Below are 21,322 nucleotides of genomic sequence, written 5' to 3' on the forward strand. Positions count from 1 at the left end.
ATTTGTGCAACAGCTGCTATGCTGAAAAAACATGCGGGGGATCTTGCTACTCTTCTGTCGTCCTTAACAGTTCCTACAACAAAGTACACAACACCCTGTTTTATCTTGCTTAGTATTTTTTTGGCGTTTCCCGTCCGTCTCCCCGTTATTCCCGTCTTCCCGTCTTTGGGGCTTTCCACCCATCTTGTCGCCTTCCGTCTTTCTGTCTTGAGAGTTTCCCGTCTCGCCGCCTGACCTGCAACCGCGGTTCACCTGGCCGCCCCCTGCCCTGCATCCGCCGCCCCTGTCCCACAGTCCGCCCCCACCGTCTCCACGCCGTGCCAGGTGGCGCCGGCTTCACCGGCTCCGAGCCGATGTCGGCAGGCGAGGACGTGACGTCACAGCGGCGGTCCGCGGAGGCGGCGGCGCCGTCCGCCGGCCGCCACCAGTCGTCCGCCGGCCGGTGAAAGCGAGAGAGGTCGCCGCCGCCGTGCCGCGCGCTCGTCTCCGTGCGCTGCTGCTCCACTTCGGTCGACGGCGGGGCAGCGAGCCGACCGACGGGCCAGCGGGCCGCCTCGTCCAGCCAGCGCCGTGCCCCAGTGAGCTAGGCGGCTGCGCTGGCCAGCTGCAGCCAGCGGGGCAGTGAGCCCCCGCCTGGTCACGTGAGACCGCCCCGGTCTGCGCCAGGCAGCTGGTGTGACCCTCTGGCGGGCGCGCGTCTCGGTGTGACCTCTCCAGCGGGCGCGCGTCTCGGTGTCTCTCCAGTGGACGGGAGTCGGGCGGTGGGATGCGGGACGCCGCGGGCCGAGGCTGACCTGACCGGCGCCCCGGCATGGAGACCGACACAAGGCGGCGGACGGCTCCGCTGACGGCCGCCGCTGCCTGGCTGGCCGTCTGGGCCGCTCTCCTGGCTCCGCCGCCGGCTCAAGGTGAGCTCCTCCTCCCCCCCCCCCCCCCCCCGTCCCCCAGCCGGCCTGCCCGCTGGCGTGTGACAGCCTACACGGAGGCAGGAGGGATTGAATGGGACTTCATGGGAGCGTCAGCCGGCCGCCGCCGGGCGACGACGCGGCCCGCTCCAGCTCTGGTGTCGTCGCGAGGCTGCTGTGTGTAGGACTGAAGACGATTGCATGCTGACTAATGGGTAACGCGGCATTTCCCAACGATCGACGCGTTGATCACGCGCAGATCTGTGATAAGCGTGTGAAACGCGACTGCATTCAAGTAAATAGTTTTCACGTTAGTTATTTATTTTTTTAGGGCGCGTCACTTGCGTTGGCTAGCTGCGCCGCTCTCACAAGCGCGTCAAAACCTCTGAAATGATTTGGTCCAACTGACTCCAGTAATGTTTGCAAATATGACCTGTGCACGCGACTGCATTCGAACCATACCAGAAGAAGACGGGGCTGAACGACTCCCGATCGGTGGCCTTCGCTCTCGGATGGCCGAGCCGCGGCCCAACAGAGGGAGTGCGACGGTGGCACGGCACTTTGCAGCCTTTGCAGGAGCTCTGCTGCTCGCTTACAGCCATGAGCCGGATGTATGAGCCCTCTCCTGATACTGTTTATCGGGTCGCGACAGAGGCGGGAGTCGGCCGTGGCCGAGGGCGGTCCGACGTCGCGCCCGCGCCGGGGGCTTGCCATGTCGTGGGTCGCCTCTGCGTGTGGCCGGGTGTGGTCGAGGCACACAGGCGGTGGTGCTCTACCCAGTCACCCAGTTGTGACTGATAGGGATCACTGACCTCACGCGAGGACCTGTCGCCGTCCACAGGGCCGGTTTTCTCCTCCTGGCCGCAGCTTTCCAACCTGACTCGGCATATGCCTTGAGCCCTCACATCGGCGGTCTGCGTGCTGTCGCGAGCGTTCTGTGTAGAAGGCGCTGTGCCGCAATGCTCGCCTGCAGTGCGATCCCAATCTGGGATGCATGGAAACGGGCGCTCGCCTGCAACCCACCCGCCTGGGATCACCACTCCAGAACCATCCTCGATTGCAGGCATGAGCCCGTCGGGTTCGACTCGTGGCCGGCTCTGTGCGGCCGGCCTCTGCCACGTGACCTGACGCGGCTCTGACACCAGGACAGAGTTGGGTTTCTGTCGCAACAGGAAAAATGGAGCCTGGCTTGTTGCACCGCTACATTCCCGGGAGTGGACCTCTGGGATAGGGCGAAGGCCATGGTGTCGGCGTGCAAAGCCTCTCTCGTCATCTCCGTGGATTAACGGCGAACCCTGCCTGTGTCTCCGAAAGGCGAAGTGGTCAGGCGGGTGATGCGGTGGATCTCAACAGCGTGACTCGGGGCTGATCCAGTACCGCCAGCTTTGTTGTCAGGCAGTTTTTAAACGCCCTGAGACGCAATGCGAAGCCCTTTTGCGCCGAGCCCTATAGCAGACAAAAGGAGGTAGATGAAGGCCTACTTATCGCATCCCTTTCCGATTTTCGCCTCTCCGTGCCATTCTGCCACCACAAGATATGCCTGAAAAGACGTGTTAAAATGCATTGGACTGGAATTTACAATATGGAAAGCAAGTTTAATTTCTAACGTTTTGGCTTTTTGGACCTTCTCAGGGGTTATACCCCTGAGCAGGTCCAAAACTACACGTCTCAGACTGGTTACTTAAATAAGTAAAAAGGTAAACGCCTACGCACAACAACTCGAGAACGGTACCGACATCCTGTGTCAAATCGGCTTAAAGTAAGTAAAGTAAAATTCATTTTTGACGTCATAATCGCGCAATGTTGTTTCCATGAAATTTCATCAGGTAAAGCATCACGCCATTCAACAAAGCACTCGGCACTCCCAAAACGAGGTGGCCGTCTTGCCCTGCACGGTATCGGTCGCGTCAGCCGCGGCGACGCCCGGTCCCGGTGGTCCGGCGGCGGGTCGCCGCTCCGACCCGGCCGGGTCGCCCAGCGGCGCGTCGCCGCCCGACCCGCCCGGCGCCCGGCCGGCTTCGCTGCAGTCTCCGGGTGACTGCACTGCTGGCCTTGACACACTGCACCAACACCGGCGGCGGCGGCCGGGCCGCGGCGCCCGCGCGGCGGCCGGTGGCGCGCCGCCGGGCCCCGCCCCGCCCCGCCCGCTGGGTCCCGCGCCGCGCCAGGGCGGCGGTGCTCTTCTCCGAGCGAGCGCACGTCTGGGGATGACGAGGCGCCTTTATTTCTGGATGGCACGTCAAATCATTTTAAGATGCTTGTTCTACACTGGTTTGGTACACAGGGTATTGAACGCTCGGGCTATGTAGTCGCTTGGAATTCTGCACCGGCAGCGCGTGCCGCTAGTTATCCTGGACTCGGATCCGACGGGGTGATATCAGCCAGAATAATAAACCAAGCACGCCTCCGGGCGATGACTTGTGCTACGAATGATGACTTTGCTCACCGTGGACCTAACAATATACCATAGTTGGTTTACCGTAGCACAAGGCAGTTCATTACGTGTTATGTTCGCGTGGTTGCACGGCGCAGCGGCGAAAAGTTAACGGGAAATATTTCTATTATCCATTTACTGTAGATGTGGCTTGCTGCTGGCATGTCAGCAAAATGCCCAAGCACGTGTGTTGTAATGTACCGTTGCAGCTACTGACCTCAGCATTGTCAACTACAAATGCCAGAAATATCAGGACAGCAGTGTTTTCCTCACGTCAGTTAACGACATTGGTAATTGCCAGAGCCAGGTAGAGTTAAACGGGCCGACTTTTGGCTGAACAACTCCAGTGCAGGTTAAGTCTCGTTTTCATATGTAGCAATCTGAGCCTGTTAAAACGGTTCAAATTAAACTAACAGCGACTTCACGAGAATTTAGACAGCTAAATTGTAGCATACTGTTGCCTTGTGCACTAATTTTAATCTGAACATCAAGCCACGACCTAGTTCATAATTAGGCTGACCTGCTGGCGTCAACACTTAGACCCGGTTCCTTGGACAAGTAATTACAGACGACCTAGTTCGTCTGGTTTTTGGTGAGCAATCGGTCTTCGCTCTCGTTGCTCTGCGCGCCACTTAACTGCCTGCGTCTGTGTGCTGAGCATCCCGTCACATCGCAAGAAACATCACATCTCTGGGTGACATTGCATCCCGAGTAGCATCACATTTTTTAATAACATCGCACCTCGAGTAACATCACATCTCTGAGTGACATCGCACCTCGAGTAACATCGCATCTCTGAGTGACATCGCACCCCGAGTAACATCACATTTCTGAGTGACACCGCATCTCGAGTAACATCAAATATCTCGAGTGACATCGCACTTACAGTAACATCACGTACCTTGAGTAACACCGCATTTGGAGTAACATCACATATCTCATCACATATCTCGCATAGCGTCACATATTTCGAGTAACATAACATCTGCTGAGTAGCATCACACATTTCAAGTAAAATCACACATGACGAGTGACACCACATATCTTAAGTGGCATCGCACCTGGAGTAGCATCACATATCATGAGTGACATCTCACCTAAAAAACACCACATCTCTGACGTCACAGCTCGAGCTCTGAGCACCCACGTCACCTCGCAATGCAACTCAGCCCCACAACGTTGTGAAGGCCCCTCATACTGTGAAGTGCGGTCCGGAGCCACGTGATGACCGGCCCCTTGTTGTTGACACACAAACCGGGGCCATTGTCGTGCTTGCCACGTGACTCACAGACCCAGGTTATGTAGCGTACATCACGGGTCATTTAACAGTCATTTGCGCTCCGGGCCACGTGACACACAAGCCCGGCGTACGTGACAGACAAGCTCCGCGCGGGTTGCATGCCAGCTCGGGTCTCGCGACATGACGTTCGTGCCTCTCATTGTGCGTCCACCCCAGCTCATGCGGCACACTTACTCTGGTCACGCGACTTAGATCCCGGTCATGTCACCGACTCACCTCGTTTATATCCCCGACTCCCGGGGTGTGCGGCTGGCCTCGCCTGACTGACCTGAGCTGACCTGTTTGGATGACATGAGCGGTAGTCCGCTCTAGACCACGTGCCGTGGCTGGTGGGTTTAGATGTCATGATGTAGAGGTTCGTACGTACCCTCTACGGTCACATACAGGCTTAGAACGCGTGATGAGAGGCACAGGTACACACACAAACACACACACACACACACACACACACACACACACACACCACACACACACACACACACACACACACACACACACACACACACACACACACACACACACACCACACACACACACACACCACACACACACACACACACCACACACACACACACACACACACACACACACACACACACACACACACACACACACACACACACACACACACACACACACACACACACAACACACACACACACACACACACACACACACACACACCACACACACACAACACACACACACACACACACACACACACACACACACACACACACACACACACACACACACACACACACACACACACACACACACACACACACACACACACACACACACACACACACACACACACACACACACACACACACACACACACACACCACACACACACACACACACACACACACACACACACACACACACACACACACACACACACACACACACACACACACACACACACACACACACACACACACACACACACACACACACACACACACACACACACACACACACACACACAGGTCATAAAGCGTGTCGTGCTGACCCATATCACGTGACGTGCATGCAAGGTCAGGTCCTTCCACGTGGCGTGCATGCTCAGCACACGTGACGTGAGGCACAGACACGGGTCACATGACGTGGCGTGCTGACCCAGAGCACGTGACGTGCGTGCGGGATCAGGACCTTCCACGAGGCGTGCGGCTCAGCACACGTGACGTCACGCGCGGGTGCGGGCACCTCCGGTCTGAGGCCGTGTGTGTGCCGCTGTCCGCAGGCCTGTGCCCGCCGCCGGAGGTACGGCTCAACAGCCACGCCAGACTCAGCTCGGACCAGCTCTCCGAGAACACCACGGCCAAGTACAGCTGTGATCCCGGCTTCATGCGGCTCGGGTGAGTGCCACTACGGTGCCAAAACAGTATCACTACGGTGCCACTATTACTGAGTACCACGGCTACTACTGGCCTGTCTGCGGCCGCATGGGCAGAGGATGGGTCATGACGAGGTGGTGTTGGCGCGAGACGAGTCGGAGCGGCCCCGGTGAAATTTTGGGAGCTATGTTGGTTGGTTGGGGACCCCTTGTTAAAACCGGGACAAATATTTGCACCTGGCTCCAGATGCGGGTTATGTCTCATGTATCCGGTGCCAAATGTCACATGCCACATGGTGGTTTTCATCTGGGCGTGGTGATCCATTGCCTCAATGGCTGTGGTAGCGCTGGGCGAAAGCAAAACGGGAGGCACAGTAACACCCCCCCCCCCGCCCCCTTCCACCCCACCCCATCCCTACTCTCCTCCGCCGACCAGACACAATTGCATCGTGGCCAAATTCAGAGTTATCGTGCTTCATAGCACATATTTCTTTATTCTTGACACGATATAACTGTGAAGTCAGTACAATTTATGATAGGGGAGCTCTAGTTGGTTTACCAGTATCAGTGTCCGTAATCAGTATGTTGGAAACAATCCACATGGTGGCTATTACAGTTTCAGGACATACAATTGCGGTATGAGAAGGCACACACAAAAGATATGCAATAAACTGATACGAATACTGGTCAAAGAACTACAACGGACTTATCAGTGCACTATGGGCCAAATCAGATCAGTCGTCGGTGGTAAAAATCTCATCGCGTATAGCGGTCTTGGTGTTGTGGGTCAACACGCGCTTAGTGTTGTGGCAGGCGGTTCCAGGCAGCTGCAGCTCGATACGAAAACGCCCTCTGTGTGGCGGTTAGTCTGTGTCTGCGCAGGTGCAGACCACCTCTGTCCGAGGCGCGCGCTTTACGGATCGAAACAGCGGCGCGTGAGACAAAAGCGCGCGGACCTCGCGAGGCGCGCCTGCCTATTCCAGAGCCCTAAACATTTTAATCACGTCGCGGTGCGCCACCATGACTTCAATTCTCGACCACTCAAGGGCATTTAGAGCTACAGTTACATGTTGGTACTTTCTGGAGCCGGTGATTACTCTGGCAGCAAAGTTGATTTTTTTTTAAATTTGTGCAGTTGACTCTTGTCCCCCCCCCCCCCCCATCCCTCACGCGCAGGCAGTACGCGATATGAGGAAACACGTACGCCCGGATGATGATTTTGAGACAGAGCAACGAAGAAGCCATTGCATGTTTTCATGACGCTCGAGACATGGGCACCCCATGATAGACCGGAGCCAACTATGATGCCGTGAGCTTGATGCTACTTGAGGCACGCAAAATTGAACCGTTTACTTTTCAGTGGAAGTCAGCTGACTTTTTCCAGTTTTGTTTTGACCCAGCGAGCATAAAGGCTTTTTGTTTCGTTTATTTGGGGAAACGTGGCACTGAACCAGTTCTGAAGCTCACGTGTGGTAAGCTCCAGTCTGGTTTTGAGGTCGACTAGACCCGGTCCGTCTGGGAGGGGGGGGGGGGGGCAGTCCACGTGCATGGTGTCGTCAGCGCAGGAGATAAGGCGGCCATGAGTCAAGTATCTACATAGATCGTTAGCAAACAAAATGAACAAATTTGACCCGATGATGGAGCCCTGAGATACACCTCGTGACATGGGGAGAGTGAACCGTCCTCCACGCAGCACGTGCCCTCGATCACTCAAATAGCTCCTAAACCTTTCCACATCGGTAATGCCATTCCGAGACCGTTTGGGGCGAGAACCGCGTTGTGGTCGACGCCATCGAACGCCTTTGACAAATCAATCGTCGTTACCGACGATTCAAGACCGTCGTCGGTGTTGGTGACCGGGCATTCGACTGCGGAGAGCACGGCATCCTCGGTTGAGTGCCAGGGGTGGCAGGGGTAAGTTGGGGCAAGAAAGATATTTTGATTATTTCCCAGCAGATGTCACTCAGATCGCTTCGGTGCATGCCCGAATACATCGTTTACTAGCACGTCGAACCTCGTCGCGCTTCGTGGTGAGTGTCATTTTTTATCGATGGAAGTGTATTTTTGGGTACCTTAAATGATTTTCTCCCGTCGCAAACATTTGTTCATATCTTTGTGCATAACCAGAGCATTCTGAAATCCTTTAGTGCGGTTAAACTGTAAATATTTATGCCTCAATCAGCCTCGCACTGTTTTTCCACGGATCATCCGACATGTGCCACGGGACTTCCGCGCATCATCCGACATGTGTCACGGGACTTCTGCGGATCATCCGACATGTGCCACGGGACTTCCGCGGATCATCCGACATGTGCCACGGGACTTCCGCGGATCATCCGACATGTGCCACGGGACTTCCGCGGATCATCCGACATGTGCCACGGGACTTCCGCGGATCATCCGACATGTGCCACGGGACTTCTGCGGACCATCCGACATGTGTCATGGGACTTCCGCGGATCATCCGACATGTGCCACGGGACTTCTGCGGATCATCCGACATGTGCCACGGGACTTCCGCGGATCATCCGACATGTGCCACGGGACTTCCGCGGAACATCCGACATGTGCCACGGGACTTCCGCGGAACATCCGACATGTGCCACGGGACTTCCGCGGATCATCCGACATGTGCCACGTGACTTCAATGGATCATCCGACATGTGCCAGGGGACCTCTGAGTGGAGACCGCCGCCCGGGGTTCGTCGGGGCGGATGAGCCTGGGGTGGGTTGGGTCGCGGCCTAATTTACCTCGGTCGCCTTCGACGATGGCCCAACTCCCTCATGGGATTGAGCCAATGAAAATGCGTCGTCAGTCATATTCATGGCCGTCGTATGGGGTAAGTATCACATTAAACCATCATTCAAAAAAAAATATATGTTGGGTGCAAGTGTGGAGGTGTGCTTACTTTACACACACCCAGTCCTTTACTTTACATCCCGTCCATCCCAAATTACTCTCATGAGATTCCTTAGCGCTGCGGTGAAGACATTCCTGTCTCTCTTCGGCCTCGTACACAGTTTTGCAAAAGCGATTATGGCACACTGACGCATCTACAGAATGAGGACATGCAAGAGAAAGAGCAACAGGGGTTTAACCCCTGCCGGCGCCATGCGACGTGCTAAAGCTGAGGTCGTCGTGCACAACAGAAGTGTCCGGTCTGTAGGAGAAGAATGTGTGATTCATCGGAATACTCTTACTCTGTATATGAAACGGGCCAGAAGAGATGGCATTGGGCGATCCATTGGAAATGCTAAGCCTCTCGTTTTTTAATGATAAACAGGATGTGCAGCTGGGAACGGACGTCAAAGAGGCAACTGCTTTGTACTTCGGACTCACAGCTGAGGGCATGCGTTTACTAGTATGCAGATATGCAAAGGCGTGTGCAACCTAAAGATGCCCACATCAATGGAAGAGAGACCGGCGTGCAGGCCCCGACTGGCTCGGCGCTTTTCTGAAACGTTATCCCACTCTCTCAATCCGTACACCAGAGGCTGCAAGCTTGGCGCCAGCCACGCGCTTCAGCATGCATACATCGACACACTTGTCCAGAAGGTGGCGCCTGTGACGGAAAGGCATAACTTCACTCACAGTTGCATTTGGAACGTCGACGGGACGGACCTGACGACGGCCCAGAAGCCGAGCAGCGTGATCGCTGAAAGAGGCCGCAAACAGATGGGAGCGATGACTTCGGCTGAGCGTGGCACGCTGGTCACATCTGTGGGACAATCTCCGCTGTTGGCAAGACGATCCCACCCATGTTCGTAACCCCCACAAGACGATTCCCTCCCATGTTCGTAACCCCCACAAGACGATCCCTCCCATGTTCGTAACCCCCACAAGACGATCCCTCCCATGTTCGTAACCCCCACAAGACGATCCCTCCCATGTTCGTAACCCCCACAAGACGATCCCTCCCATGTTCGTAACCCCCACAAGACGATTCCTCCCATGTTCGTAACCCCCGCAAGACGATTCCCTCCCATGTTCGTAACCCCCACAAGACGATCCCTCCCATGTTCGTAATCCCCCACAAGACGATCCCATCCCATGTTCGTAACCCCCACAAGACGATTCCTCCCATGTTCGTAACCCCCACAAGACGATTCCTCCCATGTTCGTAACCCCCACAAGACGATCCCTCCCATGTTCGTAATCCCCCACAAGACGATTCCTCCCATGTTCGTATTCTCCCATGAGACGTTCAAGTACAGCGTCCTCAGAGATGGACCACCGGGCAGTGCCGGGACAGCAAACCCATCCGGCTGGATGACGGGCAAGGACTTCAGCAGCTCCATGAGCCACTTCATATGCGAAGCGAAGCGTCGCTGGACGATCCAGTGCTGCTACTTTTGGACAGCCACAGCCCTCACCTGGACTTAGACGTCCTCAACATGGCCAAGGAAAATGGAGAGGTGATGCTTTCCTTTTCACCGCACTGCAGCTACAAGCTCCAACCGCTTGACAAGGCAGTCTATGATCCGTTCAAACGGATGTTGGCCGCGCAGTAAGATGCATGGATGCGGTCCAACGCAGGCAAGACTGTGAGGATACATGACCTGCCAAGGATCGTGGGGATGTGTGGCCCCGGGTAGCATCACTGCTGAACGTCATGGGCGGATTCAAGTGTTGTGGGATATTCCCGTGCTATCTCGACATCTTCACTGAGGATGACGTCGCGCCATCCCAGCTCGCAGATAGACCGGTAAACGGAGAAAACCCAGGGACGGTGCCGGCTGCGGGACCCGCCGGCGCATCTGGTGGCACCGCCTCCAGTGGCTGTGGCCCCGTCTGCCGCGCACGCGGGGAGTACCCTCCGGACCACGCCGATCCGTCTGGTGAAGGGGAAGCGCTGGACCAACCCGAATCGTCGCGCTAAGAGGACCCCTGGACTGGCCTGGCCCGTCAGGCGAAGGGGAACTCCTAGACCGCCTCGAGCCATCGGGCCGAGCGGAACCTCTCGTCCGCCATGGGCCGTCTGCCGAAGATGGACCTCTGAATAGCCTTGGTCCACCGTGAGAAGAGAACACTTCCATCACCCTACCTCCTCAGGAAGCGGTAGAAGCTTTTCACCAGCACACGTCTAAGCTCACCAAAAGTAAACCACGCAGGAAAATGAAACGCTCGTCGACGAAAAGCAGCGGCACCGACTGATACACCTGAGAATGCGCCGCTAGAGGAGCAGAACAGAAAGAAGAAAAACGGCAACAAAAACGAGAGAAAACAAAACCACAGAAAAAAGTGCATGCAAGATGAAAACTAAGACGAGAAAGGGCAAAAAACGAGAACAGACAAAAAGAAAGCTCTTCCGACCGGTAGAAGAATCCGAGTCAGATACGGATGAGAAGTTCTGCATGATATGATGTGGTTCATTCAGTAACAGTCGGTTTGGGGAGCGCTGCGTGCGGTGTTATCCGCGTGAGCGATGGGCACACGTGTTACGCACTGGAGGCGAGAAAGTGTTCATTTGGCAAAACGGTGCCACTGCCAGCGATTAAACAGAATATGTGTCTCACGAAGGGAGGAAATTGTACAAGCCTTGCGTCTGGCAGATGACAACGTCTGGTAACCATTAACAGCGATATAACTGTCTGTGCCGCTGGGAGTAGCTTTCTATTCCCGATTTTGGCAGACAGTCTAAGCTGCAAAAGCCTATATTTTGTCTCGTTCGTTCGTTGAGTAAGGTCGATATGAGTCTGCATACGCGGCATTCAAAGAGACGACGATTTTGCTGCATGAGGCAGCCATTGTTGCACGCCTTTTAAGAAATGATTGTGATAGTTGCACAATTATCTCGACGAGGGTAAAGGAATGAATATGCGTGTTTTTATCTTGATTTTATGTAGTGAACCTACTGGCCCCACCAACCGACCGCATTGACTCCGTCACGGAGTGAATTGGGACATTTGAGATTCGCTTCTTTGCTCGAGTGTATCACTCACAAGAAGCAAACACTCCAAGTAAATTAAGTGCGTTTTTATACGCAAGGGCAAGGCTGTCTAGCGACACAAATCACGCATCAATATCTTTAACTATACTTGAGCTTTGCTGCTTAAGATAAAAAAATCATGCGCAACCAACGCCGGTCTCGCCTTTAGCGTTGGACCAGTTATGTTCCTGATCACGTGCAAATTTGCCGGGAAGTCTTCCGCTTGAAGTGGCCCGCACGGGCACACCATGGCGCCGCGACATGCTCCGACTGACCGACCGGCATTCGTTCCGAGCTTTCCCTCCAGCCGCTGCGCGCCGCGCTCCAGTTTGCGCCGGCGCCGCCCGCAGCGGCGCGCCGGGAGTGCCCCCGTCGCGCCGTCCCCGCCCGGCAGACAACGGTCCATTGTGTCGGCGGCCGTGGCGTGCCGGTCCTGACGGACCGGCGGCCGTGGCGTGCCGGTCCTGACGGCTGGCGGCCGCGGCGGGCGCGCCCCGCCCGCCGGGCACCAGCGCTTCCCGAACCGGCGCTGCCGCGGCGCGCGCGCTCCCCTTGCGGTCAGCACGGAACGGTCCTGTGTGCATGCACGTGGAGCTGGCGTCAGGGCGGGGGTCGAGTGAAAAGGGTGGGTTTTGGCGTTGGATTCGTTTGACTGCTTCGTAGACGCAGCCTCTCCATGTGTCTAACGCGTCGCGCTCTCGTCTCATCGATTTAAATTGGTTTGGTTGTTACTGAAAGTCTGCTTTTTCTTACTGGATGCATCGTAATGGAGCTGTAGCAAACTCAGGTGACTTCTTCAACAGTTATAGCCTTTCAGTATGTCTTTATGCTATCTGATAAATGTGCAGACAGAAATACTTTGCTTTTCGCGTCGCCTTAGGAGAGCTGTGGCCTATCTTTTTCGTGGCATCGCAATGTCAGGGAAGAAAAGCACAGAGCAATTTGATTTTTTCTGAATAAACTTTGCACACTTGTGGTTCGTGTGTTAGCTTCTTCCCGGTCCTCAAGGTACCGTAAAATTCACGGGCACTAAGCCGCAATGGGCTTAGCCATTAATAATAGCTTGCATCCGTTCCCTTGATAGGTCTGTCAGTGTACATTTAACAGCTGCACCAAGTATCTACCTGCCTACAGCAGTGTCTTGGCAGGATGACGTTGTAAGCACGGTACCCGTCAGCTCCCTTCACCTGCCATCTATGGTCGACAGGGAGAAGACTCGCCTGTGCAGCTCCGATGACACCTGGACCGGTCAGCCGCCGTCCTGCGGTGAGTCATGACTCGCAGCACCGGTCCCGCCCCCTCCCCCGGGGGAGGGAGTCGGCCTTGGGGCCACGCGAGCGGCGGCTGGCACCTGGCTCAGCCGCGACCGGCGACGGAGGCTGGTACCATTACAAAGGCTAATCTGGGTTTGCCCCGACGACTTGGGCGGTGATCAGGTGTGTGTTGGTCCAAAACGCCAAGTCCGAGTCGAAGAGCGGCTGCTGATGTTTTGAGTCTGAATACGGGCGCAGTCAGGGCTTTATTAATGGGGAAGGGGGGGGGGGTGAGCTCAGTAAGAACGCACTCGCTGATTTTTACTTTCTTTTTGGAGCCATCTATGATTGCGGGTCTAAGTAGGGGACCCCCTCCCCCCCTCTCCGCCTTGGCTGCGCCAATGAGTCAGATTTAGAGTCTCGAGTCGATCCTTGACACTCCACATGAGTCGAAGTCCCAACCAAAGTCCAAACATTCTCACAGCGCTTCGCTCCTTGTTGGGCAATGAGCCTGAGTTCGAGCTTGACTGTGAATCGGAATCTTAACGCCTTCATTCCAAGTTCACTGGTTTCTTACCGGATCGCACAGAATGAAGAAATGTGTGATTTAGTCAGGAAAAGAGACCGTCAAAAATGAAAATCGTACGAGGTTTTAAACCTCACCAAGTCTCACCCAATCCTAACCTTATGTCCCGACCCGGCGTTGTGTCAAGTCATCACTAGAACAGTTATCATCTTGTAGGAGTGTGCTGATAATGTCATATGATAGTGACCTGTTCATCCGTCAGGATGGCAACCGATGCTTAGTGTATATGTTGTCATGATATAGGGATACCAAATGAAAACACCCAAAACGAGTCTAACTCACCGAATCCAACGCAACCAAATGAGCATAGCAATACCTGCATCTATGCTTCGCGCCAAAATGGCTATCTCACCCCATACGTTTTGTAATAAAGATATGCCATTTAACCGTCGATTTAACTTAAATGGGAATCTAAGTTTGCAGAATCAGCATCCGAGTCCCTGTCACATTTACTTTACGCTCTGTCTGAGCCCTCGTCCGAGCGCACAGTTTTGGTACAGTTGAGCTCGCGTACGAGCTCGGTTTTCTTTAAAAACGAATCATTCCCTTGGGTCCTCGTTCCAGAGCATCACGCCCAGGCGCGTGACGGCTCGAGTCCGGCCCGACTCCGATGAATGCTCGGTGGTGACATGTTCGCGGCACGATCGGAAACTGCCTCGGGCGATTGTATAGACTAGCATTTTGGAACACCTTCTGGGAGTGTGTTTTTCAGATGAGCATACCGCCAGTGCACAACGTAGCATGAGTTAAATAATGATTTGCTTCAACAGCGCTATGGTGGATCGCCTTGCTAAGCATACGCTGTTGGCCATCGCTGGTCTGTTCCGTAATCTGGCGGCATGTGCATGTGTTGGAGAGATTTATGATTCATGAACGTTTCGCGTTGCTAAATCCGAAGGGAGCCGTTCATGGCCATGCGTCTTAGCCTCAATCAGTTCTGTCACATTAACCGATACGGTTTGCGTTCCGTTGGTTACGGTGATCCGGGACAGCTTCGTCACCTGCGCCAACGTGGGGTCGGAACCGGAACCAGTCTGGAGCTATTTCTGTTGCTGGCAGTAACCATGGATCAGCCCTGCCGCCCGGACTGTTTTAGGATTGGCCTCGTTTCTCGCTGTTGACTGATACAGGTGCTCGTATTGTTTCGATAGGTTGATTAGCGGTGTCATGTCCGTACGTGCGGACCAAGTTACCAGCCCCATAACGTGAGCGTGCTGCCCTGGGAGTGGCGCGCTCCCTCGGCGTGGTGGGTCAGTGGTACAGTGGGTACCGGCATCAACAATTCACCGATTTCATCAATTCACAATTTCATCAATTTCATCAATTCACAATTTCATCAATTTCGTCAATTCACATTAATTCACACCAACCGATCAACAATTCACAATTCATCAGCACCGGCCTCAGTTCGGTGAACTGCAGCTATGCATTCGCCAGTTCAGCGGAAGTTCGCGGCGAGCCCCCGTGCAGTTCACTGTGGACGAAAGCCCGTCTGTTCGTGTCGGTCGGGATCAAACACGCCATCCAGCTGTTTTTCCTGGAGAAGCCCGACACGTATCGCCTGATCTTGATTGCGGTATGAAGGTGAGAGTTCCAGGCCCGTTATTGTGTGACGAGCATACAGGGGTGTACGCAGGATTACAGGATGGACGGGGAACACAGCTCAAGGTTTTCATGAACAGCGAGTTTATCGTGCCGCAGGTGTGGACGATTTCTGACGTGTCGCAAGACAACACCGCTTGCTCCAATTTTCTTATTATTATGTGTCTACCTGTAGCTTTCAGCTGTCATCATTTAATCACGTGCATATCCATGTATGTCATACATTTAGTAGCGGGTTTACGTGCCTCCGAAGCTTCTTTGAGGGCATGCCCCTGCAAATATGCATGCACTCGTCGCTATCCCTCAGCTTTTGTTTGTGTTGAACAAAACATCGCGGGCGCAATGCAGAACATGTCATGGGTGTTTCCAGAAACCGGATTGACCTCACATTGACGTGACTTCTTGAGCAAAATACGAAATATTATGGACCATAAAATGTGTCGTTCTCAAACAACAATGTAATGGCCTCGGAATATGGCAGCTGGCCCCCTCCCATTCTATCTGGATACGCCCCTGTGTCTGGCCTTCGGCTGCAGGCCTACTAACTAACAGGCCACGCGACACACGAATGCCATTGTCATCAACTACTAATTGTGCTTTAAAACTTCAACAGCCAAGTCTGTGGGTTTAAAGATTTGACGACGCCTGACGCTTAATTCAACGATGCTGGCCAATATTTACGGCATTGGTCGACGTAGCCAATTCTGAACACGAACTGGCTGGCAGACTGAAGCTGACCATTCGTGGCAGTCAACTCATTTTCCATGCTGGTCCATTGGTTCGCGACCATCCGTCGTGCCCACTTTAAACACCCGATGTCCAAAACATCCATATGTGCTGGACGACTTTTAAGTTGAAGGTGTGCTGTGAACTGTTGTCAGCACCGTTGGACGTGTCGCCTCTCCCACTTGCGGACTTGGCGCAGAGGTTCGGCAAGCCGTCCACCGCCCTGCTCTTCTGTTTGCCCCCAGCGGCACATACCGGGCAGAACAAACCGTCTTTCCAACCCTCTTCAGCCTCCTCCCAGTGGCAACTGTGGCACAAAGCAAGCCGCCTTCCCCTTTCTCAAGGTGTGTGACCCCACTCTCCGCCGCCTGTCCCCAGTGACGAACGTGGCGCAGGGCAAGCCGTCCAGCCAGTCGTCGACGGCGCGCGGCGGTCCCGGCCTCCAACGGCAACGACGGGGACCGGACGTCGCTGCACGACGGCGGCAAGTGCACCGAGACGCTGAACGAGACGTCGCCGTGGTGGCGGGTCGACCTGCTGGACACCTACCCGGTCCAGCTGATCCGGGTCGTCACGCGCGGCTGCTGCGGTGGGTCCCTCCGTCTGCTGGTGCTCGTCACCTGCGTGCGTCGAGATCCCCTCTTTGTCTTGGTCTTACAGCAGGTTGAGCTCAGTGTCCCCGTGTCTCAGCCGTTTGGTTAGGCTGCTGGAGATCTGTCACCAGTCTGTGTCGTCTCTTCTGCGGTCGGTCTTGTCTCTTCCCGCCGTCTAGTGAGGCTGTGGTCAGCCATTCTATCTGGGTGATCCACTCCGTGATCAGCCCACCCTCTCCTTCCCTCCACACCGCCTAGTCTGACGGCGTTCAGTCTCTCTCCGTCCCGCTGCTCCGCCGTCTGCGGCTCGGCCGCGGTCAGCCGGGCGCGGCCGGCGGCAGCAGCTCGCCGTCCATAATGAGTCGCAGCACGCCGTGTCACGCGATGACCTTGCACGCAGCGGGCTTCTTGTGCAGGCTGTGTGTGCGGGAACTGGCTTTTTAGGACGAAATCGAAAACGCAAACGCTTAAGATTGCGTTTGTGAGCTTACGGACCGAGACAGGGCGCATTTTGCGTCAGCTTTTGAAGCCTCAGTCAGTCAGGGCTAGGATGTGTCGGTAAAGTTTACTGTTATTTCTGTGCTAGTTCTGGCATGTACGCCCCCATGGTGTCATAAATGTCAGGTATGTGCGTGAACGCGTAGTTTCTTTTTATCGGCTATAGGGCGCGTCAGCTACATTGATGATTTGCGACTTTCGTCCTATGAAACTCGCAGACAAGTTAAAGGGAGTATGCCACCTGTTTTGTAATATTTCACTCACAGAGCGGACGCGTCGGTAAGACGTTACAGTTAGAGCGGCCGTCGATTTGACCGGAAATACCAGTTTTGTGGGTTCCTGCTGAGCTCAGAATCTCGATTTGAAGTAGCCGCTTTTATGGGCAAAATATCATTAGCCTCCCTGCTCACCACTACAAAGTAATACTCTTAATTTGTGTTGGTTTTCCCAACAACGATATGTTATGCAGGTAATGGTCGTAATACACTCATCGACCGAAATGTTTGGACGATAGCTGGCAAGATAGCTCGAAACACTTCACTTATGGAAAAGTTGTCGAATATGAGAACATCGTCACACGAACTCAACGAAGCGTCATAAGTGGCACTCTTCGAAGGGTACTTAAGCTTTGGGAAACATTGCTTAGCTGCATGCTGAGCTGGTTGCAAGGCTGCGTTTACAAAGTAGGCGTGTACCAGCGACATATCACGTGGTCTAGTGACGTACATTTTCAAACCTTCCACCACCGCACCTGTCACTAAATGACTAACGCCGTCCGAGGCGTGAGGGCGCACTTACAGTGAGTCCGTGCGTGCCTCAGTGACCGGGCGCGCACTGGCAGTGAGTCCGTGCGTGCCTCGGTGACCGGGCGCGCGCGCTGGCAGTGAGTCTGTGCGTGCGTCGGTGACCGGGCGCGCGCACTGGCAGTGAGTCCGTGCGTGCGTCGGTGACCGGGCGCGCGCGCTGGCAGTGACTCCGTGCGTGCGTCGGTGACCGGGCGCACACTGGCAGTGAGTTCGTGCGTGCCTCGGTGACCGGGCGCGCGCGCTGGCAGTGAGTCTGTGCGTGCGTCGGTGACGGGGCGCGTGCGCTGCCGTCCCCAGGTCAGCAGGCGCTCCAGGGCGTCGAGATCAGAGTCGGCGACAGCGAGACACTGCAGGATAACCGGCTCTGCGCCTGGTTCCCGGGAGCACTGCCCGAGGGCCAGGAGAAGGACTTCGAGTGCGCGCGCCCGCTCACCGGCCGCTACGTCTACGTCCAGATGGTGGGCGTGGTGGGCGTGCTCTCTGTCTGCGAGGTGCAGGTGTTCACCGCCCAAGGTCAGCACGCCCGGCCGCTCGGCCGGCCAGGAGGCCGCCGTCCTTGCCGCCGTCTGTTCCGTTGACGCCGCTCTAGAATGCGGATGCATGGGGCGGGACGGGCTGCTTCGCGCTTCGTGACGGCGACGGCTGCGGGAGTCACACGGTGTGACCGATGGCAGGGGGCGGAGCTGACCTTCACACAGGTGTCTGGACAGCTCCCAGCTTCTGAGAGGTGTCCCTCACTTCACGTCAGCTAATTACGGACGGCGGGCCAATTGACCATTTGATTCCGGCGGTTCCCACGTCGGCATTACGGCAGTCTGTTTGCCAGAGGCGCAAGGAGGGACGAGAAGAAAAAAAAGTGTACATAGCTCAAGGTTAAAGACATTTTCCCTCAATGACATGCGTGGCAGTCCGTCTTTTTGCAGTGTCGACTGTTGCCGCGCTCTCCACCAAACCCTCGGTCCGGTGTCGGTCCGTCCTTTCGCAGTGTCGACTGTTGCCCCGTTCTCCGCCAAACCCTCGGTCCGGTGTCGGTCCGTCCTTTCGCAGTGTCGAATGCCGCCCCGTTCTCCGCCAAACCTTCGGTCCGGTGTCGGTCCGTCCTTTCACAGTGTCGACTGCTGCCCGCTGCCCACCAAACACTCTGTCCGGTGTCGGTCCGTCCTTTCGCAGTGTCGACTGCCGCCCCGTTCTCCGCCAAACCCTCGGTCCGGTGTCGGTCCGTCCTTTCACAGTGTCGACTGCTGCCCGCTCCCCACCAAACACTCGGTCCGGTGTCGGTCCGTCCATTCTCCAGAGCGCATCTAGAGAGCGCCTCTAGTCTTGTCGCGATGCCTCTTGTCAAACATCGGTGCTCGTAGCCAGTCCTGTCTTACCAAGTCCTGCCCGGTGTTGACTACCAGCTGAGCTCCCAGATGTCCCACCGCTCTGTCTCAGGCCGCAGTCTTGTCCACCACTTTCTCCCCAGACTCCAGTCCTGTCCCACCACTCTGACCTCCCGGCTCCGATTTTTTCCACCACTCTGATCCCCAGCTCAGGTCCTGCCCCACCAATCTGACTCCCGCTCCAGTCCTGTCCCACCAATCTGACTCCCGGCTCCGGTCCTGTCCCACCTCTCTGAATCCCTGGCCCCGGTCCTGTCCCACCTCTCTGAATCCCTGGCTCCGGTCCTGTCCACACCAATCTGACCCCCGCTCCGGTCCTGTCCCACCAATCTGACCCCCGCCCCGGTCCAGTCCCACCAATCTGACCCCCGCCCCGGTCTAGTCCCACCAATCTAACTCCCGCCCCGGTCCAGTCCCACCAATCTGACTCCCGCCCCGGTCCAGTCCCGCCAATCTGACCTCCGCGCCGGTCTAGTCCCACCAATCTGACTCCCGCCCCGGTCCAGTCCCACCAATCTGACTCCCGCTCCGGTCCTTTCCCACCAATCTGACCCCCGCTCCGGTCCTGTCCCACCATTCTGACCTCCCGCTCCGGTCCTGTCCCACCATCCTGACCATCCGGTTCCGGTCCTGTCTAGCCACTATGACCCACCGGCTCCCATTCTGTGGGCCAATCGGTTTCCTGTTGTTTCACTCCAGACTCCGTCCCCAGGCTCCAGTTCCGCACCCCAACCGGGTTACCAACACCAGAAGCTTAGAGTCGGCACGCACATGGATTAGGTAAACGCCGCAAACCGCAAACTAAGGAAACACATGGCCACTGGGCCTCCCTCCCACCATGCTCAAACGTCTGCAGAATGCTCCCACGTCGGCATCGCCGGAGCCTGTTTGTCAGAGGCACACAAAGGGACGCAAAGAAAAGAATGTGCACCCGATGTCTTGGAAGCAGTTCCGAGCAGTGATAAGCCCCCCCGGTGTACGCTGACCGAGATTTACGTTCTTGAAGTATTCAACGAAAGTCATAAGACATGCTGAAACAAAATTGCTGGACGTCTACAGAAGTCTGGCAGCACGCGATGCGCCGGCGTGGGCTGGACGCGAAAATTTCTGGGCCATGGAAGGGATTTAGTTGGTTTCTTTGCATTTCCAAGGTGCGCAACCTTTTCCGTTCCGTCTGTTCTGTTTTGTGGATTGTGAGACCAGAGTTCTTACGCTAACAGTTGTCGACCTTGAATATAACTTGTTGCGTGACGCCATAAGCAAACGTGGCTTTCTTGTTGAATGCTCAGCTATTGATTTGTTACGACCTACTGCTTCCTTTTTTGCATCATTTTAGCGGCAGTGTTGGTACTTATTCGGACCAGTTCTAGTCTCACGTGCGCTGATTTGCTTATGCATGTTTTGCTTAGTCTTATCCACTCATGACTGTGAGCACGACTTGAAACTGTAAGTTCTGACAATAAAACCGATGCTTGCTCTAAAACATCGCTTACTCAGCACCTGACGTATGGAGGGCTGCTATCAGTCAGAATAAAAACTCTGATTCCATAACGCAGAAAATCCAGGAGCTTCAGACCATGTTTTCTTATATCAGGTTTGCGCGCTACGATTGTCTACAGGAGCACACAAGTCTGAATATGGATGAAGGTAGCTTGCTGGCGACCTATGCAGCAGTATCTGGTTGCCCTCTCACATTTCGTGCAGTCAAACTCGTTAAGTAGTCTCAAAAAATTGGAGGTTTTCTTCTGATTCGGTTCCAAATAACATGAAAGAATCAGCAGCGTTATGTTCTGGTCACATTTAATTGCTAAACTCAGGGAAAACACATGTGTTATTAACGTTTCAGTTGTAAATATTTTCTCCCCGTTTAAAACCTTTAGGTTCGAATTCGGAGGCTGAGGCGTCCAAGGCGTCTAAAGGCTTAAAAATTGCAAATATTTAAGACGCCTAGTCCCGTAGACGCAA

The 21,322-nt window shown here is 55.1% G+C and overlaps 1 protein-coding gene across 1 annotated transcript; it reads left to right on the forward strand.

Annotated features, from left to right (window-relative positions):
- Nucleotides 1–443: 443 nt before the first annotated feature.
- On the forward strand, nucleotides 444–18,488 carry LOC119109175 (P-selectin; the record flags this gene model as incomplete). Its single annotated transcript, XM_037232751.1, is given in 5 exon segments — nucleotides 444–908; nucleotides 5,889–6,003; nucleotides 13,119–13,177; nucleotides 16,457–16,667; nucleotides 18,273–18,488. A coding segment is annotated over 1 exon segment (58 nt), but the record flags the coding sequence as incomplete, so codon positions are not given.
- Nucleotides 18,489–21,322: the final 2,834 nt, after the last annotated feature.

This window comes from Pollicipes pollicipes, unplaced genomic scaffold (assembly GCF_011947565.3).
Source record: "Pollicipes pollicipes isolate AB1234 unplaced genomic scaffold, Ppol_2.1 Scaffold_7231;HRSCAF=8579_pilon_pilon_pilon, whole genome shotgun sequence".
Lineage (NCBI taxonomy): Eukaryota > Metazoa > Arthropoda > Thecostraca > Pollicipedomorpha > Pollicipedidae > Pollicipes > Pollicipes pollicipes.